At 42.2% G+C, this 26,413-nt stretch overlaps 1 protein-coding gene and 1 long non-coding RNA gene across 8 annotated transcripts in view; one reads left to right on the top strand and one right to left on the bottom strand.

Moving 5' to 3' along the window:
- The window catches only part of Gm30504, a 233,251-nt gene that overhangs the window by 77,086 nt on the left and 129,752 nt on the right, over window positions 1-26,413 (bottom strand). The gene's annotated exons all lie outside the window — the stretch shown is intronic.
- On the top strand, window positions 4,596-25,992 carry F11 (coagulation factor XI). 5 transcript variants are annotated; one of them, NM_028066.2, is made up of 15 exons: window positions 4,620-4,709; window positions 5,570-5,625; window positions 11,285-11,447; window positions 13,523-13,629; window positions 14,474-14,633; window positions 16,485-16,594; window positions 16,987-17,146; window positions 17,531-17,640; window positions 17,745-17,907; window positions 17,985-18,097; window positions 19,745-19,904; window positions 20,847-21,022; window positions 23,690-23,785; window positions 24,295-24,434; window positions 25,042-25,483. In NM_028066.2, exons 2-15 carry the CDS (start codon window positions 5,571-5,573, stop codon window positions 25,201-25,203), a joined length of 1,875 nt encoding a protein of 624 aa, NP_082342.1. In that variant the 5' UTR covers window positions 4,620-4,709; window position 5,570; the 3' UTR covers window positions 25,204-25,483. The 5 variants fall into 5 exon arrangements, 4 of the variants coding, with proteins under 4 accessions (XP_006509307.1, NP_082342.1, XP_006509308.1 ...); XM_006509244.3 differs by lacking the exon at window positions 5,570-5,625 and having other exon boundaries at window positions 4,601-4,709; window positions 25,042-25,992; XM_006509245.3 differs by lacking the exons at window positions 4,620-4,709; window positions 5,570-5,625 and having other exon boundaries at window positions 11,364-11,447; window positions 13,518-13,629; window positions 25,042-25,992.

The raw sequence follows: 26,413 nt of genomic DNA, 5'->3' as shown, positions 1-26,413 counted from the left end.
ATGCACATACACATGCATACATACATGTGTTGTGGTTATTATTATTTGGGGGGTTTTCTTTTTTCCCCCTTTTATTGGACATTTTCTTTATTTACATTTCAAATGTTATCTCCTTTCCAGGTCTCCCCTCCAGAAACCCCCTATTCCATCTCTCTTCCCCTGCCTCCATGAGGGTGCTTGTTGGGACTAAAAAAGGGGCCCGGGGAAGAGGAGGAGGGAAGACCCATACCCAGCCAGAGTTCCACCTATGCTCTGGTCAGTCTGGCGTGGGAGGGCTGCTATCTACCTTCCACTCATCCCCAGGGGGCATCTCAGCCTCTGATCCACTCTTTGGGGGTGGCAAGAGGCAGCTCTACCTGGGATCCCCAGAGCTACTTTCCTAAAGCCCCGGGGAGCCTGGGTGCTACTTTGCTAAAGCCACCAGGGTTATGGGAAAGAGGGATGAGGGAAGAGAGGTTCCCAACACCGGCGAGAGTGAGTGCAGTGAATCTTGATGAGCAGAAACTCTCTATGGTTTTATAACTTTATTATAGGAAGGCAGGTGAAAGAGAGAATGGAGGGGATGGAGAGAGAGAGAAAGAGAGAGAGAGCGAGAGAGAGAGACTAGAGAGAAAGAGAGTAGGAGGGAGAGAGGAGAGGAGAAGACAAAGAAAGAGGAGAGAGGGGGAGAAAGTGAGGGGTAAGAGGTAAGAGAGACAAGTAAGAGAGCGAGGTGGGGCTGAACAGCCCTTTTTAAGGTATGATGTCTTATCTTATTGTTGCTAGGTAACCGGAGAGGAGTTTAGCCTGAAGGTCAGAAGCTTGGGACATTGTCTACGTGACTTCTAGCCATACTTCTCTTATGAGGGCTGTGGAGGGCTGTAACTTAGGCAGGAACCAGAGTTCTGGGAGCATGAGGGAATGCCTACCATGTCATGAAGGTGAATTATCACCCTTCGCGGGGTTCAGAACTCAGCTCGACTGGAGACTAGCCTGTCTGTGCATAGCCCAATGTCTCACAGGTGCTCCTCCACCCACCCACACACTCCTACCTTCCCATCCTGGCATTCCCCTACACTTGGGCATCGAACCCCCTCAGGCCCAAGGGCCATTCCTACCACGGATGTCCAACAAGGCCATCCTCTGCCACATATAAGGCTGGAGCCATGGGTCCCTCCATGTTTACTATTTGGTTGATGGTCCAGTCCCCAGGAGCTCCAGGTGGTCTGGCTGGTTGACACTGCTATTACCTTTAAATAGCTATTAGGGATTTCTACCCCGTTCTAGATAATTTCATTCCCAAATAAAAGACACGGGGTCCTTTAGATTTATAATAAGCTTCAGAGCACTGGGCAGATATCAACCCTCTATTCTATGCTGTTTTGTCTGTTTCCCTATCAAACTGTGGGAGATACTACTTGCCACGTTTCATTTGGACTGCTCCTGTTCCATGAGGCCAGCCCTCATGGTCACGTGCATATGGTTCACACTACCCCCAAGATGACCTCTTCCTTCTCTTTCCTTTCTACCTGCAACTCCCAGTCAGGTAACTAAAAATACGCCTACCTCTATACACTGCCCAATCACAGGCTTTAGCCTATTAGTTATCAATTAACTCGGGGAGCAAGGTTTGCACAACAAAAGCTGATATAGGTGAGAATCCACTTGTGTTGCAGCAACTGGGCTTTGGGGTACAGAATCTCACATTTGAATACACAGCAGCACCAGACCAATCCTTAACACACATGCATGTGCACACACACTCCTCAATCCCCCACCCCCACACACTCATGCACACACAGACAACCCACACTTTCACACAGTTGCTCACCTTAACTTCCTGCCTTAGCAGAAATGTTCCCATTTCTCTAAGGGGCATATTTCAATTTTACTATCAGGTTGCTAGTTATCCCTTTCTTATTTCTCCAGTAAGTTCCTCCTTCTCACTACCTGCATTTTGTTCTTCCTGTAGAAGGGCCCCCTAGCATTTTTCATCCTGGTTCTTCTCTGCTCAAAGGCATGGGTATCTGACAGGTTCAGAGTCTATGCAGAAAGCCCCTAGAAGCATGACCAAGATACACAGAGAATGAGACTGTGTCCCCAAATATTGAAATACTGAAAGTCAGATGGTTCAGAGCTGACATTAGCACTTAGTCCTTGAACTAAGTACATGTATCCCTTGGTACACGTGTCCTCAGCAGATCCATTTCTGTTCTGGACTTCTGAATAGTTTCTTGGTTCATAGTTGCACTTGTAAATATGAGCATTCACTTAGTTTTTCTATAGAAAGTTGAGAGCCTTCTCAGAACCTGTGATTGTTTCTCTGGAAGTTACTTAAATCACACCTAAATACAAAACAAAACAAAACCGAAAATCTATGTGTTCATGTATGAGTATCTATCACAAAGTATCCACAGAATCCACAGGAATCAGTCCTGTCCTTCCACCATGGGGATCCTTGGGGTTAAACTTACATCATTAGTTTTGGTGGTAGGCACCCTTTGGTCATCTTGTCATCTTGTCAGTTCTAAATTAGACTCTCAAACAGTTTATTTTTGTCTTGGTGTGTGTGTGTGTGTGTGTGTGTGTGTGTGTGTGTGTGTGTTGATGGGGTAACAGGAGACCATGAAGCACTCTTTATGGTGGTGTTTTTGTTTTGTTTGTGGCACAGAGTATCTCTAACTATGTATTCCAGGCTGTCCTGGAGCTCACTATGAAGACCTGGCTGGCCTTGAACTCACAGTGACTCATGTGCCTCTGCCCCTCCTGAGTCCTGGGATTAACAGGTATGTGCCATCATACCTAGCAAGTTAGTGTTTGTCTAAGCTAGGGTTTCTACTGCTGTGATGAAATATAATGACCAAAGGCAAAATGGAGAGGAAAGGGTTTCTTTGGCTTACACTTTTCTTATTGTTGTTCATTATTGAAGGAAGTCAGGACAGGAATTCAAACAAGTCAGGATCAAGGAGGCAGGAGCTGATGCAGAGGCCATGGAGGGATGTTACTTACTAGCTTACACCCCCCCCCCCCCCCCGGCTTGCTCAGCTTTCTTTTTTTTTTTTTTTTTTTTTTTTTTTTTAGATATTTTCTAATTTACATTTCAAATGCTACCCTGAAAGTCCCCTATACCATCCCCCCACACTGCTCCCCAACCCACCCACTCCTGCTTCCTGGCCCTGGCATTCCTCTGTATTGTTGCTCAGCTTTCTTATAGAACCCAGGACCACCAGCCCAGGAATGACACCACCCATAGTAGGCTGTGCCTTCCTCCACTGATCACCAACGGAGAAATATGGGCAACAGCTTGCCCATAGGATGGGTCACTAGTTGGGTTGGTTACTGTTGGGCCATTCCCTCAGTCTCTGCTCCATCCCCCATCTCTACATTTCTTGTAGACAGAATCAATTTTGGGTCAAAAGTTTTGCAGGCAGGTTGTTGTCCCTCTTACATTTCTCATGGAGGCATTTCCTCAACTTATTTCCTCTCTCTGATGTCTCCAGCTCATGTCAAGTTGACACAGTTGTTCGGGACCCACATGAAGACCAAGCTGTTCATCTGCTACATGTGTGGGGAGGCCTAGGTCCAACCCGTGTATGCTGTGGTAGTTCAGTCTCTGAGAGCCAAAACAGTCCAGGTTAGTTGACTCTATTGATCTTCCTTTGGAGTTCCATCCCCTTTGGGGCCCTCAATCCTTCCCACAACTCTACCATCAGAGTCCCCAAGCTTCATCCACTGTTTGGCTGTGGGTCTCTGCATCCGTCTGAGTCAGCTGCTGGGTGGAGCCTCTCAGAGGACAGGCTTTCTAGACTCCTGTCTGCAAGCATAGCATTAATAGCATCAGGGATTGGTGCTTGCCCATAGGATGGATCACTAGTTGGGTTGGTTACTGTTGGCCATTCCCTCAGTCTCTGCTCCATCCCCCATCTCTACATTTCTTATAGACAGAATCAATTTTGGGTCAAAAGTTTTGCAGGCAGGTTGTTGTCCCTCTTGCTCCACTGAGGTTCCTGCCTAGCTACATGAGGTAGCCTCTTTAGGTTTGATATCCTCAATGCTGTGAATCCCAACTAAGATCACCCCCCATTCATTCCTGGTGTCTCCCCTATCTCAGGTCTCAGATATGCCTTCAAGATGCCCCCCCCCCACCTCTCCACCTCTGCCAGCTGCAGATTTCCATTCATTCTCATGGCCATCTGGCTATCTCTCCTGTTCCTCCCCATACCTGGTCCTGAACCCCCTTCACCCCACTCCCCATCCCCTCTCCCACCCAGTTCCTTTCCTCCATCTTCCTCCTATGACTCTTTTATTCCCTCTTCTAAATAAGATTCAAGCATCCTCGCTTGGACATTCCTTCTTATTTAGCTTCTTTGGGTCTGTGGAGTGGAGCGTGAGTATTCCAACTTCTAAGGCACACAGACAACCTCAGATTCTCCAGCCCTTTGTGTGTGTTGCTTATTTGAACAAACGGGTGAAAGAAAACACACAAAGTTGGCGTGTTGAAAGAGTTAGTCGATCTTCTGGGGTAGGTTTCAGTACAGAGACCAAAGGGACATTCTCAGACACTAGACACACTATGCAAAGACAGGATGTCACATGACAAAGGATAACGGCACAAGTAAACATTTAAGCAACAGTGTTCCATACCGGCTCACGTAGAAAAAGGACAAGACTATAGGAAAGAAAGCAAACACTCCGCCGAGGACTACAGCAAAGACAGAAAGTATCTGCAGGTACGGCTTCAAAAGGAGCATTTCTCTCAGCAACTTATATCTGTTAATGCCCTGTCTTCTGGAATAAGGGCTTAGTTTTTATCAGTAGAGAGAGATTGATTTTTAAGATGTATCTGATTTTACATTGTAGATCTCCTTAGTCACCCCCTGTAGTAAACTAAGGAAAACTTCCGTGGAGGGAGAGGGGAAGATTAGTAACTCGTAGTGAGTAAGAATTCTCTTTCAAGAAAAAGATTCAAGAGCAATACAAGGCCTAGATATGAAGGTGTGTGTGTGTGTGTGTGTGTGTGTGTGTGTGTGTCTTAACAGCCTGTTCAGAATTTAGTAGGTCACATACACTTACAAGTAATGAAGACAATATATTAATGAATTTGCAGTAATTTTTTGTTTTAGAAATAGAAACTGTTGTAAGGAGGATAATCATTCAGAGCTCTTTGATATGTATCACTCACATTCACATACATGCATACACACAGAGAGAGAGAAAGAGAGATACAGAGATAGACAGAGAGAGAACCCAAAAATGTAAAGAGAGGAAATGAGTTGAAAGAAAAAATGGGAAACTGGGTTAGGGAGGGGTTCAGATGACAGTGACTGGGGGCTTTCAGAGTTGGGAGTGAGGCAGCGATGGAGAGAGGGCAGGGAGGAGGGAGTGTCCATTGTGACCTCTGCAGAACTCTGACTAGACTGAGCAGCTCACACCGTGTTGGAGCTGTCCTAACACTACCAAGGGGACGGGGGAGACCCCATGAACACCACCTAGGGAGTTGCTCCTTTCATTCTGTGTAAAGTCTGATGTCTTCAAACTTGTTGTAAATTTATACTCTGTTCTAAAAACAGTGACATTCTTCTCTTTGTAGGATGACCTCATTACATCAGGTGTTATATTTTATCTTTTTTGCCTCAGTTTCTAGTGGTAAGTTGCTGTATTTATTTTCCCCTAACATAATATTTTTTATTACTTGAGAGTTTCATACAATGCACCCTGATCACACTCACTTTCCATTCCTTCTAAGTTCACCCTCCCACTCTTGAGCCCTGCCAGCTCACTCCCCCCTTCTTGAAAAAAAATCATCAAGTCAATCAATTTGTGTTGAGAATATATACTCGTTGGGAATGTGATCAAACTCCCAATGGTCAGCCCCTTAAAGAAAAGTGAGTCTTTTTCCTCCCCCACTTCTCTCCCCACTCCCTTACCCAGTTGGAAGCCATCAACTGTGAAGAGTTATACTTCAGCATCTTTACTACAATTTTAAAGGACTCTCTTCAGTATTTAAGTATGGCTTAGAAATAGCTCATTCCTTGACCTGTAATGTAGGAAACAGCCTAAGTCCACAAAAAGAAATTACACTTCAGACCCCATATATTGTGGAATAATTCCATGCTGTGAACTCCAGGGAAGGAAATAGAGTCGTTTATTTTCCAGTGAAAGCTCCCCTTTAATACATCAAAGAAAGAAAGAGATTTAAATATAGAATTACAAAGAGTCTTCACCTATATCATCTGAATGCTAGTAATATCTGTCTATAGAGTTGCATCTCTATCTACCTACACAACACATTGCCATGATTCCTAGGAGCAAGATTAGAAAGAGAAGACTCGACTCACCTCATTGATTATTATTCCATAAGGGATTCAGTCTAGTATCTCTCTCTGTCTCTGTCTCTCTGTCTCTGTCTCTGTCTCTCTCTGTCTCCGTCTCTCTCTCTCTCTCTTTCTCTCTCTCTCTCTCTCTCTCACGCACACACACACACACACACACACACACACACACACTCACCAATTCCTGACTGAAAATGTTATAGAAAAATTAATGTGTGGCTTACACATTTGGTTAATTTACCCCTTGCAATTATGCTTCCATTCTACATTACATCCAGTAAATACATTGCTTACCATTCAGTAGAATGAAATGGGAAGTTACCTCACCAATACTGATCTTAACAACTTAGTGTAAGCACTTCTTAAAATAATTTATTTATGTTATATTGAATGCCTGAGACTGCCATTGACATATTAAGCATAGTTAGTTCTTTTTGGTGTGACACATGTGAACAGTAGCAGATCTAAAATAAAATAAACATATGTAACATATTAAATTATACAGATTATAGCTTAATTTTTCTTTGTGATTAGATTGATTTTCAGGTTATTCCTTCATTATCAATGTTTTGAAATCCCATTGTTATTTGTACTGTCTTGTTCAGTACTGTTTTGACATGTTGTTGTTGTTGTTGTTGTTGTTGTTGTTTGACACAGAGTTTCTATGTGTAGCCCTGGCTGTCCTGGAGCTTGATTTGTAGACCAAGCTGACCTCAAACTCAGAGATCTGCCTGCCTCTACCTCCAAGGGCTGGGATTGAAGGTGTGCACCATCATCGCTCGGCAGCCTGTCTTAACATCTTAAACACTGAGTTCAATAACTGTGTCGATTCACAAGGACATTCTGAGAATTATAAGACTTTTTTGCTTATGAATATATATATGCAAATGTAACTGACAAAATATTATCCATTGTGGTTGTATCACACTTAAAAATCTCAGAGCCGAGAAAGTTGGGGCAAGATGATTAAAAGTTCGAGGACAGGATGGGCTACATAACAAGGTTCTGTCTCAAATTGGCTATACCAAACCGTCCAACACATATTTTAAAGAAAAATAAATGGGAGGCTAGAGAGATGGCTCAGTAGTTAAGAGCACTTAGTGCTCTTGCATGGGATCAGTTCAATTCTCAGCGCCCATGTTAGATAGTTCACAACTTCCTATGACTCTAACTTCCAGGAATACAGCACCCTCTTCTGGCTTCTGTAGGTACACACACACACACACACACACAGACGGCATACGTACATACATACATACATACATACATACATACATACATGCCTACATACACATGTACATGCATACACAATAAAAAAGTTTTTAAAATCTTTTTTTTTAAAGAAAGAAAATTAAAAGACCAATTACATTGGCATATTTTGGCCAAGTTTGCTTAATTCTAGGAACAAGGAGTTACTTTAATCTAAGAAAAACAATCAATGGATGCAATGTAGATCCAAAGGAAGTGAAAGAAGAGAGTCCTACAGAGATTTGTCATTTGTCTTCCTGCTATCGGGCAGAGAACCAGCAAGAGAGAAACGTGGGCATTTGAAGCCCACTCAGCCGTGTCATAGCACAAGTTGGGTCTTCACCAATGGACAGAAGGTTAAACAAAATATAATATCACAGTATGCACATGCAACACAAAACAGGATATTACTCAGCGTGTGAGGAAGAAAATTCTCCCTCATACTGGGGCATAGCTGAGCCTTCGTGGTTTTATACTCAACGAAATGAGTCATTTACAAATGAACACATGACTGAACCCCTAACGTTTGGTTCCCAGAGATGCCGATTTCAGGAAAACAAAAGACCGAAGAGAACTGACCAGGGGCTAATGCTAATGACTATTTAATGGGTACAAGTTTTCAGTTGGAAAAGCTGAAGGAATTCTAGAATAGTGGTGGAAATTGTACCTAAGGTACATACTTCATTCCACAACTCTAGAGACCTGAAAAGGGCCGGAGTGACAAACTTTATGTCATATATATTTTGCCATAGAAGAACAAAATTAAAATAATCTAACACATCGAAGATTTTAAAGATTTTCATAATAAAATAGTTTAGCAAACTCAGAACTTTCCCAATGACTAAGTAGTACTGTAAAACAACAACAACTAGAAAAACATTCAAACCAAAAGTTTTCAAGAAATCTCATATGTAATGGTGACTGAAATAGTGTTTCCCTGAGGTACTGGGGTAAGGCAGGAGTATCCACAACTTGGCTCCTGTGAATAGGAAACAAGGAACAGAGAGATGCAAGCATCTTCAAAAAGTTGTCATAGGATCCATCATGGACATTCCAGGAGGGGTTCAGTTCTACTTTTAGTTTTCTGTGACATCTCATTACAGGTTTTGATTTTTTCCCCCCATAGCTTCGCCAGCATGGAAATTTATTCACAAGTACCAAGTCAGGGAGTCTGCCTATGTGTCCATCAATAGATGAATGCAAAGAGCAAACACTGGATGTAGGCACAGTGCAGGGGGCAGGGAGGGGTGGCATGTTCTGCATTTAGCTAAAATGGTTGTTTTAGTTTTTACTAATTCTTCAAGAATGCCATATACCATATTTTGCTAATTTTTACCTCGACTCCCCAAACTCCATCCAGAACCCCCCATTCTGTACCCACCTAACTCTGTGTTCTCCCTGTTTCATTTGGCCACAGTGAGGAATGAAATCGTGCCATTTGTGTAACAATGGCTGTGACTGGGCATCATCATTATTCAGTGAGATAAGTCAGATTGAAGAAGATAAATATCCCATTTTCTCAAATTTGTGGATTCTAGACCTTATATGGATACATAAAATCCAGTGTGTGTGTGTGTGTGTGTGTGTGTGTGTGTGTGTGTGTGTGTGTGCTTGAGTGACACACTCTAGGCTCCAGAGTCTAGGGGAATGACAGAGACTAGAAGGAAAGAGGGAAACGAAAAGATATGAAGAATAAATATAGTCGAAGCACATGATACATGCCTATGATATTATGATGTATACACACCTATGCAGGTGTCCCATGAAGCCCCCTGCTATGCAACGAATACGTGTCAATAAATGTGTTGAGAGACTATCTACTGTCACTTCCCTTAAACATTATATTAGAGATCCTGTGTAGCACAGTAGGGAAGGTCGAAGGACCTAAGAGTCAGGAGAAAGATGGAAATTAACTGACTCTTCCCATAAATGTGGTTATGTACATAGAAAAATTCAAAGTAATGAATGCACTGATTATTTCAGGCAGATCAGCAAGGAGTTTACAAACTCGATGGACCCCCGGGAGTGGAGGCACACACTTGTAATCTCATGACTCAGGAGGCAGAGGGCACATCAGAGACCCTAACTCCAGCTCTTCCGTTCAAAATCTTCAATATACAAACAGTAGCCAACTCTCGCCAGTACTAGGAACTGTACTGAGATTATGAAAGTCAATATTATAGGTTAAATGATTCAAGTAGTGGCTACATCCTAATCAAAACTGCACATTTATTAATCCTTTAAAAATCAATTCAACTTATCAAATCCTGGTGTTGTGCTTGATAAGAACATTTTAATGTGTTATGATGGCTTAATAGTAAAATGTTGCATTTCTTAGAGTTAACAGGTAAACTGTGAGGTGGGAATAGACTGCCAATTAGCTGGAAACAGACGCAGTATGGTTTGGTGGGAGACAACACTGAACTTGGAAAAAGAAGTCGGATCTCTATGTAGCTCCTGGGATACTTGCCTGTAGTGGAGAAAACCATGTTCCCTACCAAGTCTCTGCTGAATTTTGGAAATGGATCTGTAGTGAGGTTGCTCTTCCTCCCCACAAATCCCTTCCGAGGCCCCATGGACGCAGCGGAGCCTATCCTTGGAATAACTTTTCTAAAGGCATGGACTAAAAATATATAGGGTTGCTGGGGAAATTAATTATATTGAAATATGAGTAGCTAAAGTGGAAAATACTCAGTACAGAATTAGTTGTGGCTCGGAGTTAACACCTTACATGACATTAGTGGCATGCCCAAAACTGAATAGAAATAACCAACAAATTATCGACAAATCATAATGATGTTATATCTCATCATCACATACATGACAAATACTAATCATGTTAATTGATTACATTAATAATACAGGTATGTATGTACCACATTTTGGTTAGGGAATCAATGAAAAACCACATGAGGTTTTTTTGAGCTCGTTGGTTATCTAGGTCCTACAAGCCTCATAGGAGGGTTTTGAGACTGCTATGCACCTACAATCCTCTCAAGACATGACTGATGGCTGTTACAGTAGTCTATATTTGAGTTAAATTTTATTCTTCTGGAAGTACTTCCACGTGAGTCTGGTAATGTTTTCAAGTTATAAAGAGAAATGGGCTAGCAACACCTCTCCATGGGCATGTATGGCTGCATGAAGTAATCTTTTATTCAGTCACTAGGCAACCTACTGTGTGAATTATTAGCTATCTCTTCTAGCAACAGAGCACTTTTGAATTTTTATGCATTTTGGCTTTTTAAAAACTAAAGCTGATGTAAGGTTTTCGCTAAATAGAACTCAGTAAGTTTTCCCTGGTAAATGTTGGTCATGAGACCATTTTTAATGTTCGCATGACATCATACAAGGGCCCCTCAGTCTTGGCTTTTAGTTTGTGGTAGTGTCAAAACAATAAATGAACGTAAACACAGCACACCCTTGCTGACCCCCTAGAGGGGTTTCATGGGGACCGTGTTCTTCTTGCCGGTCAACAGCTGAGAAATCACTGAGTTGCTCCTGCAGCCTTCCCAAGACAATCACTCATAAATGTGACAACACGGAGGGCCCCCATGTTGTTTGTGATTTATAGTTCCATCTGGGGCTGTTCACTGAAGAGCGTTGCCCGATCTGATGTCCGAGGTCAGGCATATTTAGCACTGACTTTTTAACAAACCATGTAACGAGGTAAGTGCCCACCAACATCTGCAGTAATGTGCGCCCGCGTGTTTTTTTCTTCACAGAATGCGTTACTAAGGTCTTCAAAGACATCAGCTTTCAAGGAGGTGACCTGAGTACTGTTTTCACACCGAGCGCCACATACTGCCGCTTGGTCTGCACTCACCACCCACGGTGCTTGCTCTTCACGTTCATGGCTGAGTCATCTTCGGATGATCCTACCAAATGGTAACAGTTTCTGTTTCTCTGAAGAGGAACTGATTTCCAGTGCCAGTTACTCACCAATGCAGATTACCTTACAACCCCACTTTTGTCATTTTACAAAAGGGGATGTTAGTGGCTGGAAAGTGAGTTTCCTTCCACGGAAATACTAAATATTACAGGAAGGATAGCGCTTAGGCATATTGGTGGAAAACCGTAATAACTCCTGGGACCTCAATCTTAAAGTCACGTTTTTGCTCTTCATCCATGGTTTGTCTTACATTCTTTTTCTGTCGTGGCTATTGGCTAACAATGGTGGGGTTATCTAGAGCTTCCTTCTAACCTTTCAATTAGGGGGAAAATGTTTAAAAAGCTACTTTAAAAATTATTACAACAATTTTCTACCCCCTCCAATATCCTGTCATATTATGTGGCTTTCTCGGCTCCCATCAGTGGTTCAATAAGGCATGCAGACTTTTATATAAAACTTAAGGCCCTTCATTGGGGCAGGCAGACTCTCAGCTCTCTTCTCTAATCTTAGATCGTCTGCCAAGTAGCTAATGATTTATCTCGTTTCCATTCCTTTCCCTATCTGCCTCTGAATCTCCCACCTCTGCTTTAGTTCTCTCTCTCTCTCTCTCTCTCTCTCTCTCTCTCTCTCTCTCTCTCCCTCTCTCTCTCTCTCTCTCTCTCTCTCTCTCTCTCTCTCCCCCTCTCTCTGTCCCACCCCCAGAAGTCCCACCCTTGTACTTCCCGTCCCACTTTAGGCAATATGAGTGGGTGAGGAAGGACAAGCACTTACAAATCAGAAGCTGGTGATGGGCCATAGACATGACGATACCAAACATCTGCCAGAACTTAGCTCTTTGCCAGTACAGTAATCAACAATTGCACAATTGAAAGTACAGAGACACGCCTTAATACAATATAAGGAAGGTCATCGCAACACTGTCATATTTGCTTTACCTACCTGTATATGGTCACAGATAAATACTGAAAGTGAGTTTAAAATATCATCGACCTGCATATCTAAATACTTCAACATGAATTTCCCAATAAGGAAACTGTAAGAAGCCCAACAAAGTTAAACATACTTGAAATGTTAATTTTAGCTGTTAATTAAATTCTCATCAAATTTCACAGGTTCCTATGGCTGTTTTTCCCTCTCTATCTTATTTTTAAAATATTGCATCCATTTCTGTCTCTATGCTAAGCTTGAAATTTTAATATATAACCTTTAATGCAAAATTAAGCTGCCAATATCTTTGTTATTGCTGTTTTCTCAGATGGTTACATATTGCTGTCAACATTAAATATTCTTCTGAAATCTAGAACAGAGATCGGCAAGACAGGAATAAAACTTTAGGCTTTGTTGAACCAAATGCAAAAAGAACATTCTGTGTTTCTAACACTGTTTTAGAATGTAACCATGTGTGGGCTGGAGGGATTGCTCAGTGGTTAAGTTTGCTGGCTGCTCTTCTAAAGGGCCCTAGGTTTGTTACCCCAACTTACAGAGATTTGCAATCATTGGTAACTCCAGCTCTAGATGCCATCTTCTGCCTTTCTCATGCATGTGATCACACACACACACACACACACACACACACACACAGAGAGAGAGAGAGAGAGAGAGAGAGAGAGAGAGAGAGAGAGACAGAGAGAGACAGAGACAGAGACAGAGACAGAGACAGAGACAGAGGCAGAGGCAGAGAGAGAGACAGAGAGAGGCAGAGGCACAGACTGAGAGAGAGTGTGTGTTTAAAATTTAAAATGTAGCCATGTAAAAAATAGAAAACCATTTCTATCTCAAGGATAACACAAAAATGGCAGATTTTAAGCAACATTTTAGCAATAGGTTAAAGTCCTTCCATTCTTATTCATGTCCTGTTGGAAAGGAGGGCCGTGTGTGTTCTTTTAGATGTAGGGATGTTGTAATAAAAAACAAAGTCAAATCTTGCTAATTAAACATTTGTTTTGGCAGGAAACCCAGTCGTTTGTCTCCTTCTCTTTGACCTTAGGATCCCCTCTTTGAAAGCATGAATTCCTGCTGAATAATGTTATTTTCATTTTATTTTACTATTTTATTTTTTAAAAAAGAACAGGTTTGCCTGCATCCTGAAGGACAGCGTCACAGAAATATTGCCAATGGTAAACATGACAGGCGCGATCTCTGGATATTCCTTCAAGCAATGCCCTCAGCAATTAAGTAGTAAGATTTTTTTTATCAAATACAATTAAAACTAGCCATTAGAGTATATACGTGTAATCGTTTCAGATACAGGTTTGTGGCTATAAAATAAAATACTACCACCTAGGACTAAACTTCCCACCAAGGAACCATCTTCCTATGTAGAGTAGAGGACACAGTTTTCTCCCTTCCTCTCCCCATAAGCACACTGTCTCGCTTTACCATTTCTTAGCCTCATAAAGGCATGTCAGCACCTCAGTTCTTATTATTGCACACGAAAGCCCTCGTTATAAAAGCTAATTCAAATCAAGAGGAGAAATGCAGACTGAAGTGGCACATGTTTTAATAGTGGAACGGGCACTTTTCAGTAAGTTAAGGGGTGAACCAGTTGGTCAGTGCGGTTTGAGGTCAGAAAGTCAAAATTCAAATTCACAAGCTTTCTATTTGTTAAAAAAATTTTTTATTTATTTTATATGCATTGGTGTTTTGCCTCCATGTGTGTTTGCGTGAGCGTGTCAGATCCCCTGAAACTAGAGTTACACACAGTTGTGAGCTGCCATGTGGGTGTTGGGAATTGGACCCAGGACCTCTGGTAGAGCAGCCAGTGGTTTGAATCGCTGAGTCCCCTCTCCAGTCTCAAATGTACAAGCTTAAAGCGGTTCCAGTCTAAGAGGCACATTGGCTTCCTCGGAATACCTCCTAGTGGAAGTGGGAATCACAGCTGAGTGAAACAAAACATAGAACTTCCACGGGAGAGTGGGCGAGAAGCGAGCAGTTTCCACGCGAGAGGGCCAGCAGCGAAAGCAGCGTACTGTAGTTGCCCCTCGCTTCTGGTGACGCCTAGATTCTCCGCCTTTATTTCCAGCTTGCAGCAAAGATGTGTACGTGAACCTAGACATGAAGGGCATGAACTATAACAGCTCTGTCGTGAAGAATGCTCGAGAATGCCAGGAGAGATGCACAGACGATGCCCACTGCCAGTTTTTCACATACGCAACAGGGTATTTTCCCAGTGTGGACCATCGGTGAGTGAGCGGGAGTCCGAGCCGCTGGATATAAGCCTGCCCAGGGAAAGAAAACCGCTGGTTCCGTAGGTATTTTCATCAATTTGAAGCCTAAACTTCTTTTTTTAAACCCCAAGATATTTGCATAACAACAATCACTGTTTTGTCATGAAAAGGTCATAGCGTGTCTAACACACATTTACGACATATTCAAATTTCAGAACTGGAGGATGGCTCGGTGGGTGCGTAAACACACTGCTTATGCAGGGACCCTGAGTTTGGATCCCAGCATGCACATAAAAGCCAGATATGGGTGTGTATGCCTTTAACCCCAGTGCTTGGGACATGGGCACGGGACAGAGGGAGGATGGTTGGAGCTCACTGGTTAGCTCCAGGCCTTTATTATTATTATTATTATTAAATATTGTCTTTATTTACATTTCAAATGTTATCTCCTTTCCCTGCCCCCCCCCCAACCCCCTCTCCCATCCCCCTCCCATTTCTACTAGGTTGTTTACCCACACACCAACCCACTCCTGCCTCCCTGCCCTGGCATTCCCCTACACTGGGGCATAGAGCCTTCACAGGACCAAGGGACTCTCCTCCCATTGATGCCTGACAAGAACATTCTCTTTAGCTCCAGGCTTAGGGAGAGATCCTGTCTGGAGGGGAAAAGACAGAGAGGTCATAGGGCAGGAACTCTAACACCCCCCCCCCACTTGGACTTCCTATTCTCACTTGCATACCCACACCCCCACACCCCACACACACCATATACAATACATACAGCGTGGCCTCACAGATTCTGTGTATGTTGTAAAGCATACACAAGCTTACCCTATCTAACTTCAAAAGGCATTACATTTTCACGCTTGTGGTTCTGAGAGCTCGGTTTGCTTGGCCATGCTCTTCCCAGTCTAACAAATGTCCTAACCTAAAAATCATCAAAACTTAAAGTTTGTTTCTCTATCTACCTACATGTACAGTTCTGTCCCTTACCCAAGACGAAGTCATTGGAACCCATGTGCAAAGTTTTCTCCTGTTTGATGTGGGATTCCAAACTCCTCCAAGGAAGAAATCTGTTATATAAACTAACGAGAGGGAATGACTAAATCTGCATCTTCAGTTTAAATTGTTGTTAGAAAAGTATATGACTTGTTCTTTTACAAACATTTTAATTTTGTGTGTGTGTGTGTATGTTTATGTATGTGTGTGCCTGTGCGTTTAGACACACACGTGTGCAGATAACTATATAGCCAGAAGAGACATCTCTCAATCTCTCAAGGTTCATTTTTAGACTTAGGAATCTTTGACATTATCTAGATTTGCACAGTAAACAACAGGTATGTGGTAGTTGGATTTTAACATTGGCTATTCCTACTTCACTTTCCATAATTCTGGGGGGGAAAAGATGAATGGGAAGTGAAACATTAAAGATGTCTTTTAGAATGAATAATAAAAAAATGGAAAGTAGCCTTCTATGGCTCTCTTTAGCTCTCCTCAGAGGACATGTTTTATGTCTTAGACTTCACAGAATGCCAACTGCAGGCTAGGAAAATGTTCCTAGGGCTTACACAAAAGCGTATTTGGAGGGCTAACGTGAACCCGTTCACACAACCACCTCACACCACATCAGGTCTTCTGTGTTGTCCTCTCACTGATGAGATAACATTATTCCTGAGTCCACAGAGCCTCCCTGTGGTTAGAAGAGCTGCCAGGACTCATGCAGCCACCTGGCTCTGCAGGTGAACACTCCTGGGCAGTTCCTCTGTTATTACAGTCATTTCCCCCCTGCGGACCGTAACTTCTTATCCTCTCGTGTTTTTATACACTTGGAAAGAACAATATTTTGCCATTTTTGTTTGTATTCAGTAAAATGTGTCTTTTGAAGTACACCCGAACGGGGACGCCAACCACAATAACGAAGCTCAATGGCGTGGTATCTGGATTTTCACTGAAGTCCTGTGGACTTTCAAACTTGGGTAACTATCATTTTTCTCAATGAGATATTGGTACCATTAAGCCTGAGTGAAGCAGAGACTATGTGCAATGGGTCTAACTTTAAAAACAGCTGATGGTTATACATGAAGCGAACCCAGTAACCTTTTACTGTCTTCAAAGTGAAATGGTTCACTATGTCCTGGAAAGCATTTCCTTCTTAAATTTCAAATTTGTTCTTTTTATAAACAACAACAACAACAACAACAACAGCATAAATAAATAAATAAATAAATAAATAAATAAATAAATAAATAAATAAATAAGGTCTTCGGATGAACTTTCCATTTATAATACAATTTACAAACCCTGTCTGGGATGTCTATGATTTTGCTGGTGCCCCTGCCTTCCTAACACAGTTTCTTCCCTTGGACAGCTTGTATCAGGGACATTTTCCCTAACACGGTGCTGGCAGACCTTAACATTGACAGCGTGGTGGCCCCAGATGCTTTTGTCTGTCGTCGCATCTGCACGCATCACCCCACTTGTTTGTTCTTCACATTCTTTTCCCAAGCATGGCCGAAAGAATCTCAGAGGTAAGGCGTTGTCATTAAGGGTCATCTGGTCTTTTTAAAAAAACGGCCAATAAAAATGTGCTGCACAATCAAGATAGGAAACGTCTAGGCAGCAGGACACTTCTGGACTCCTTGAGATAGATTTGAATTGCGGAAAGGAATGGTACCAGCAGGAGGAAAGACTGGGACCACGGACAATAGGGCAAGGTTCAAAAGTGTTTTGAAAAGTTCTTAGTGACATTACAATTTACAGAACGCGACTTGGTGATTCAAGAAGCAATGTTAGGATGAGGTTGCTATTAAATGCTTCTCTGAGCTACCTTTATTTGCTATACTTGTACCAAGTGGTCTTTCTCTTTGCTATATTTTATCTGATTTATTCATACACTCCCTTTGGTCCTTTAGACATCTTTGTCTCCTTAAAACCTCTGAAAGTGGATTACCAAGCACACGCATTACAAAGAGCCACGCCCTTTCGGGCTTCAGTCTCCAGCACTGCAGGCACAGTGTCCCAGGTAAACAATGCAGGCTGTCCCTCTCTCTGAGCTCCACAGCCCCAAGGAACTGGATGGCTGTGAAGGCTACACACTTCAAACCTGGCGTGTGCTTTGTTGTCTAGTATTCTGCCATCCGTCCTTTTACAACGACACTGATTTCTTGGGAGAAGAGCTGGACATCGTCGATGTGAAAGGCCAAGAAACCTGTCAGAAAACGTGTACCAATAACGCCCGCTGCCAGTTCTTTACCTACTATCCATCGCACAGACTGTGCAATGAGAGGAAGTAAGGCACAAGTTAGGTGGATGCTCTTGGAGCATCTCCTTGTAGGATGAGTTTTGCTTACAGAGTTTTGTTTTCAGCCGCAGGGGCAGATGTTACCTAAAGCTTTCCTCCAATGGATCTCCAACGAGAATACTTCATGGGAGGGGAGGCATCTCTGGATACTCACTGAGGCTGTGCAAAATGGATAATGGTGAATACTTGAAAAAATACAACTGAAGGGGAATAGTCAACCTAACGTTGCTAGTCTACTACACGAGGCTAGTCTACAACAACCATAGAGAGATGGAGACAGCAGCACAAGGAGGTTGAGGCAGGAGAATCAGAAATTTAATACCAGATTGGATTAAAAGGCAAAATCCTGTATAAAAAATGACAACAAAATAGACATGGAAGAGAGAACAAAGTTAACAAATTTGGAGGTTTTCCCTTACATATATGTATGTCATATATATATATATACTTATATATATATGTATATGTGTATGAATATGTATATGTATATATGTCATTTCAAGTGGCATTTCCTGTAGAGACAGACCCAGAGGGCCAATTTTTGTTTTCAAGAAGTGTTTTTTTTAATTATCAGAGATTAAACTATTAAACAGTCCATTAAATAAATTATTCATTTTCTTCCCACTTAATATTTCAGTGAGCCATGATTAGATGCTATGATATATGATATGATATATACACACACACATATATATAATATCTCTCATATATATATATATATATATATATATATATATATATATATATATATACATACACATACATACACACATGCATATATATAATTCCAGATGTTAAGCTATCCTGTAAATTGTGATGAGATTTCATCAATAAAGTGTGACCCTAATTACTCCTCGTGAAAGTTTCAAAAGTATAAAACCTTTTTCATCAGATCATTTGCTATTCTAGAAGGTGACTCTATCCTTAGTTTCAGAGGACCTGATTTACAGCACATTGAGATGTTTTATCCCAACAACTGCAGTGCCCTAAACAGAAAACATGCCTTCCTAGAATTCACTGGTTTGATAGCAATCTCTGGGTGGCCTGAGCCTCTTAAGACAGTTAATTAAGTTATAGTTCATACACACTGTGTTTTGCTCATGATAAACTTACCTAATAAGAAGGAACATTCAAGACAAGTATTGTCTTAATTCTACTTCTTCATGGTAGAAGGGGCAACTAGAAAGACGGCTAAGTCATGTGAGCATGCTTTAAAAACTGGGATCCAGAACAGATAGCTTGATACACTGAAGATTACATTTCTCACCCACTTCTGCCTTCATTATGTTTGTCTCTGTTGAATTTATAGCCTGGTCTGTACAGGTGACAGAATGGATCAGTTGTAGATTGACAGAAGAGAAAATGTGGAGGGTAATAAACCTGTCTGCCTTCTCATGCATAGAGAAGTGGTTACACTGTACAATATTGGGCTACAATACTTACCTTTATGCAAGAGAGAAGATCGAACTCAGTTGTTTTTCGTATTTACTCTGTTGTTGGTCTCTAATGTAACTTGACTTCCTAAAGACACCTAGCAATGGACACCACTAAAAGAAGTATTTCTTCATCCCCAATGCAAAGTTGAGCACTATAAGTTTTCAGCATTCTGTTCAAGTTGATGGAGCAGACATCGAGATAGAACTTTTTCTGAAGGCTTGCATTGGGCTTACTGATAATGTGTCCTACTTACTGCTTGCCTGTTAACTTTCTAAAGGTTACCTTTCTGCTGATGGACTGAAAGGTTTCTGAGGGATTTCTCAGAAGCCTTTCAGGACGAGGGACATTGAAGCCTAGGTAACTGCTAACCACACTCTCTCTGTTGTAGTGTGCACAACTAAAATCAACCCCAGAGTGGTAGGAGGAGCTGCGTCTGTTCACGGTGAGTGGCCATGGCAGGTGACTCTGCACATCAGCCAGGGACACCTGTGTGGAGGCTCCATCATTGGAAACCAATGGATACTGACAGCAGCTCATTGTTTCTCTGGGTGAGTATTATTGCTATTCTCCTGGGATTGCCATCATGAAGGTGAAATCTGGGACTATCATAAGAGTCAATAAACACTTTGAAAATGTAAATGATCCTGTTTCCTAAATTAATTCTCTCTGTGTGGGCAGGGACGATGGTGTAGAAGAGACCAGTCCTCATCATTTGGCCACAATAGAACAGGGGCAGGAGCAGAGCAGATTGCCCACCTCTGCCTTTTCATTCAAACGCAAATTATTTCCATTGTCTTCCTGATGGTGCCTGGTGGCGAAGCACAGGGCCAGAGTGAAGCTTACAATCCTCAGCTCTCTGAATCCTGGTTACCCTAGTCTCTCTTTCTCTGCCTCCGAATGCTTAGAGTTCAGCACACACCATCAGACCAGATCCCCGCACTTAGCATTGCTTTTCGATATTGGCCAAATGTGAACATCTTAGCCGGGGAAGTGTGTATCTCGAGGAAATTCGGTTGAGTGAAACCTTTCTGTGCTACTTTTAGTGCCTCTGTTGCTTCCAGACACAGGTTTAGAGGCTAATCGTTTTGTTAATTTTTTTCCATGCATGGATGCATTATGCACATAATTCAATGCTACACTTGAGATCAATAGTCCCCTTTGCAAGCACATATGAAAAAACACAGAAAGTCCCAGTGACTTTTCTTTAAATTCTGCCCAAGACAAGGTTGAGACTAATACCCAACTCTCCTGAGCTTGGAGATGTGCTGGGGAGTAGAAAGACCATTTATTTAAAGTGTCCAATATTAGTGCAAGAACTAATCCAGTGATTTCACTGTAGAGGAAATATGTGACTAAAAGTTTTGAGAATAAAATCACTTTTTTTACCACCTAAAGGTAGAAACAGACACAGAGTATAAATAACTGTGAAACACAAATATTTGGAAATTGCCTAGTGATAGATTTTTTTTTCCATTCTGTTTGTTCCTTAGGATAGAGACACCTAAAAAGCTGCGTGTCTACGGTGGCATTGTAAATCAATCAGAAATAAATGAAGGGACTGCTTTCTTCAGGGTTCAAGAAATGATAATTCATGATCAGTATACGACAGCAGAAAGTGGGTATGATATTGCCCTGTTAAAACTGGAATCAGCCATGAATTACACAGGTATATATATAGAGAGAGAGAGTTTTAGGTGACCTAGATAAAACATTCACGTTAGGAGACTCACAGTCTCATCTATGGGGTCTAATCAACAGACAGACAAGGAAGGTCTGAAAAGATGGCCTCACTCTGTTGAGACAGAGAGTTTGCCTTAGAATACTAGATTAGCGATCCATACTTATCTCCTTGTACTAAGGTCAAATCTAAGTGGATCAAGGAACTTCACATAAAACCAGAGACACTGAAACTTATAGAGGAGAAAGTGGGGAAAAGCCTTGAAGATATGGGCACAGGGGAAAAATTCCTGAACAGAACAGCAATGGCTTGTGCTGTAAGATTGAGAATTGACAAATGGGACCTAATGAAACTCCAAAGTTTCTGCAAGGCAAAAGATACCGTCAATAAGACAAAAAGACCACCAACAGATTGGGAAAGGATCTTTACCTATCCCAAATCAGATAGGGGACTAATATCCAACATATATAAAGAACTCAAGAAGGTGGACTTCAGAAAATCAAATAACCCCATTAAAAAATGGGGCTCAGAACTGAACAAAGAATTCTCACCTGAGGAATACCGAATGGCAGAGAAGCACCTGAAAAAATGTTCAACATCCTTAATCATCAGGGAAATGCAAATCAAAACAACCCTGAGATTCCACCTCACACCAGTCAGAATGGCTAAGATCAAAAATTCAGGTGACAGCAGATGCTGTCGTGGATGTGGAGAAAGAGGAACACTCCTCCATTGTTGGTGGGATTGCAGGCTTGTACAACCACTCTGGAAATCAGTCTGGCGGTTCCTCAGAAAATTGGACATAGTACTACCGGAGGATCCAGCAATACCTCTCCTGGGCATATATCCAGAAGATGCCCCAACTGGTAAGAAGGACACGTGCTCCACTATGTTCATAGCAGCCTTATTTATAATAGCCAGAAGCTGGAAAGAACCCAGATGCCCCTCAACAGAGGAATGGATACAGAAAATGTGGTACATCTACACAATGGAGTACTACTCAGCTATTAAAAAGAATGAATTTATGAAATTCCTAGGCAAATGGATGGACCTGGAGGGCATCATCCTGAGTGAGGTAACACATTCACAAAGGAACTCACACAATATGTACTCACTGATAAGTGGATATTAGCCCAAAACCTAGGATACCCAAGATATAAGATACAACTTGCTAAACACATGAAACTCAAGAAAAATGAAGACTGAAGTGTGGACACTATGCCCCTCCTTAGAAGTGGGAACAAAACACCCATGGAAGGAGCTACAGAGACAAAGTTTGGAGCTGAGACGAAAGGATAGACCATGTAGAGACTGCCATATCCAGGGATCCACCCCATAATCAGCATCCAAACGCTGACACCTTTGCATACACTAGCAAGATTTTATCGAAAGGACCCAGATGTAGCTGTCTCTTGTGAGACTATGTCGGGGCCTAGCAAACACAGAAGTGGATGCTCACAGTCAGCTAATGGATGGATCACAGGGCTCTCAATGGAGGAGCTAGAGAAAGTACCCAAGGAGCTAAAGGGATCTGCAACCCAATAGGTGGAACAACATTATGAACTAACCAGTACCCTGGAGCTCTTGACTCTAGCTGCATATGTATCAAAAGATAGCCTAGTCGGCCATCACTGGAAAGAGAGGCCCATTGGACATGCAAACTTTATATGCCCCAGTTCAGGGGAACGCCAGGGCCAAAAAGGAGGAGAGGGTGGGTAGGGGAGTGGGGGTGGGTGGGTATGGGGGACTTTTGGTATAGCATTGGAAATGTAAATGAGCTAAATACCTAATAAAAATGGAAAAAAAATTAAAAAAAAAGAATACTAGATTAGACTTTGAGAGTGCAGACGGAGAGACTTGCCTTCAGGCTTCTTCAGGTACATAGAATGACATCGTTTTATAAAATACCGAAGCAATAAGAATAATGATTGATATTTTGCTTTAGTAACAAAGGGCTTGACAGCACAGTTGAGCAAATGCTACAGAATATTAAACCACATTAAAAATGAAAGGTGGTGTAAAGAGGGCCTGTCTTACCCTTTCCCTTGTCCCTTCTGCTTGGGACATTTCATATGTGCCACTGAACACATGACATGAAACACATGAGAAAAAGATAACGAATATCATAAAGAAAGAGAGCATGATTAATGTCAGGTGAGATAACACCCCTTTCTGGGACAAATGATTGGCTTTCTTTCTGCTTCGGTCAGCTTTTCGCTACTGTGACAAAATGCCTGATGTAACCACCCTGTAAGAAAGAAAGGTGATATGGGCTCTCTTGATGTCAGAGGCTTCAGCCTGCAGTTGTGTGTGTGTGTGTGGGGGGGGGGGGTCCACTGCTTTGTAGCCCTTGGTAAGAAATGTGCAGAGGAGCAAATTTTCACCTCCTGGATGCTGGGAAGCATTAATGAAGGGACGGGGCTCCTGATAGCCCCTTCAAAGGCCCACCCTCAATGACGTCACTTCCTTCCTACACCTTCCCCCCCAACACACACACACACACACACACACACACACACACACACACACATTCTCCATTATCTCTAAGTAGTGTCACAGGCTGGGATGGAGTCTTTGAACATGGGCCTTTGGGGAGACACCTCAGATCCAAACCGTAGTGGCCTCTGATGACTAAACTGTGATTTTCAAAATTAGATTTTCAGCGGCCAATATGCCTGCCTTCCAAAGGAGATAGAAACGCAGTGCACACAGAATGCTGGGTGACTGGATGGGGGTACACAGCACTAAGAGGTAACAAACCATGCCTTCTATCTCTGCTTTATTCTGAAGTCAAAGAACAGAGCTTAACCATTGCCTCTGTTTTCTATCTAGTCATATGGCCCAAACGTGAGTCAAGTCACCTACTCAATAACAGGAAGACTGATAACAAAGATCAATACATCTGATCAGAAACGTTAAATATGATTAAACCCCTCTAAAGACCATTTTAACTGGAGACTTTTAGTTTGGGACCTAACACTCTATGTAAAAGTTCTAGCCTGGTTTCTAATTATTTTGTCTGAAAAGAAATTCTACTTAGTGTCAGTTAATTTTGAACTTAATAACATTAATGAAATTATGTACACAATAGTAGAAACAATGTCTTCTTTATACTCCATACTTACAAAAATTACTTATGAATCAAGCTTAGTAATACCACCCCCCCCCAGGATTTGTATGTACAATTTTGGCTTTTAAATATAATTGTATATAAACCTATAGTAATTATTCCTCTAAAACACTAATATGACCCTTTTCAGGTGAAGTACAAAGTACTCTTCAGAAAGCCAAGGTTCCATTGGTGTCAAATGAAGAATGTCAGACAAGATACAGAAGACACAAAATAACCAATAAGATGATCTGTGCAGGCTACAAAGAAGGAGGGAAGGATACGTGCAAGGTAAGGCAGTCTCAAGCAATCAGTCATGCCAGATTGAAGTGAGAGCTTAATGCATTTGTACAAACCACTGTACCATTGAGCAGTGTCCGAGTGTGCTTCCTGTTGCTGTGATAAAACACTGACCAAACACAACTCAGGGAAGGAAAGGGTTTATCAAGCTTACAGGTTACACAGTCCACCATAGCGGAAAGTCAAGGTAGGCAGGAACTGCAGTAGAGACGGTGGAGGAGTGCTACTTCCTGGCTTCTGTTTAGTCTTGTGTTCCCTACTTTTCTTTTGTGACAATGTGGTTAACAATTAGCAGTGGAGAAAGTTCCCCACAGTCCAGGCTGATGGCAGAGGTGCCTCAGCTGTGTTCCCTCTTCCCAGGTGTGTGAGGTTGACAACTCAGATTAGCCATCGCAAGCAGATCACTTGGTGGGTTTATTTTAGGTAAACTAAACTCTACAGGAGGAAGGAAAGCTGGATAAAGGAGAACAATTGGATGTTTGGATGCTTGTGAGAGGGCCAGAATATTATGTAAAATTGCTGTGAGCAATACTTACTTAACTCAGGAAATGCCTACCATGATCCCGGCATGTGTCTTCTTTTTCTCCCCCTTTGACAGGGAGATTCTGGAGGGCCCCTGTCCTGCAAATACAATGGGGTCTGGCACTTGGTGGGCATCACAAGCTGGGGTGAAGGCTGTGGTCAGAAGGAGAGACCGGGGGTCTACACGAACGTGGCCAAGTACGTGGACTGGATTCTGGAGAAAACTCAAACAGTCTGAAAGAGTTCAACTGGTATCACTTTGTGGCCCTGGAAGATTATTCCATAGAAATGAGCTTGACGTCTCTGATGAAGACACTGGGATACTGACTCTTCCACTGTAACCAATTGAATGGCCTTGATGTACGTAAGAACACCCAGAAAGAAAACTATTATTTTCAGAATTCCTGATCTGGGAGAACCACTGGTTGTTTTCTGCATCCAGCTACTACTCAAGGAAACAAATACAGCAAGGAGATTTTAAAAATAAAAACACATCAGATATATAAGGAAAATATCAAGTAAGGGTGCTGTCTGCCTTTTTAGTCTCTGTGACAAATACCTAAAGTAGTTCACAAAAGGAAAAATTTCTTTTGCACACCTTTCCTCAGGTTTCAGCCTACGATCTGGTTGGCTGGCCCCATTGCTTTAGCCTGAGGTGAGGCAGAACCATATATCCATAGGAGGCTGTGGAGAAGGAGTCTGCTCAGTTCATGGTAGGCAGGAAGCAAATGGAAACAGGAATGTATTGGGGACACGAATGGTCCTTCAAGAATATACTGTCAATCATTTACTTCTTCCAGAGACATCCTGCTCCCTAACCTCCCTTTCCTTCCCAGATAACACCTCTGTCCTAGCTGGCCCCAAGAGATCAGGTAGAAAGGCAGAGGAAACCATATAAAGAGTTGTTAAGTGCAAAATCAAAACCAGAAGGAATGCAGACAGGAGCTCAAAATGTCCATTTATAAGAATCTTTTTTTTTCTCTGCCTATATGAATCCCCCTCCTGTATAAAGGACTGACTCAATTCAGTGATGGGTTTTGAGAAGTCTGTTTGTGTGTGTGTGTGTGTGTGTGCGCGCGCGCGTGTGTGTGTGTCTGTCTGTCTGTGCACATTCATGTTTAGGTATGTGCAGGTACCTGGTGGGGGCGATCAACCTTGCATTATTTCTCATGTGCCATCTACCCTAGCTTTTCAAAGACAGAGTGTCTTACTGGGATTGGAGACTTGGGCTAAGCTAGCTATCTAGCAAGTCCAGGGACCATTCTGTCTCTACCTCCCCAAACTGAAATTAAGAAGACATGCCATGGTGCTTAATTTAAACCTCTCTCTGTCTTTGTCTCTGTCTCTGTCTCTGTCTCTGTCTCTGTCTCTGTCTCGCTCTCTCTCCTTCCTCCTTCTCTCCCTCCCACTCTCTCTTTGGGTGTGCACGTGCGCATGTGCAAGTCATA

Source organism: Mus musculus, chromosome 8 (genome assembly GCF_000001635.26).
Source record: "Mus musculus strain C57BL/6J chromosome 8, GRCm38.p6 C57BL/6J".
NCBI classification, from domain to species: Eukaryota; Metazoa; Chordata; class Mammalia; order Rodentia; family Muridae; genus Mus; species Mus musculus.
This window is presented reverse-complemented; position numbering and strand designations above follow the sequence as displayed.

Coding starts and splice junctions, on each gene's coding strand:
- F11 (NM_028066.2), top strand. CDS start 5,571: ATGACCTCATTACATCAGGTGTTATATTTTATCTTTTTTGCCTCAGTT. Junction 13,630..14,473: donor ATGCCCTCAGCAATTAAGTA/GTAAGATTTTTT, acceptor CTTTATTTCCAG/CTTGCAGCAAAGATGTGTAC. Junction 23,786..24,294: donor GGGGTACACAGCACTAAGAG/GTAACAAACCAT, acceptor GACCCTTTTCAG/GTGAAGTACAAAGTACTCTT.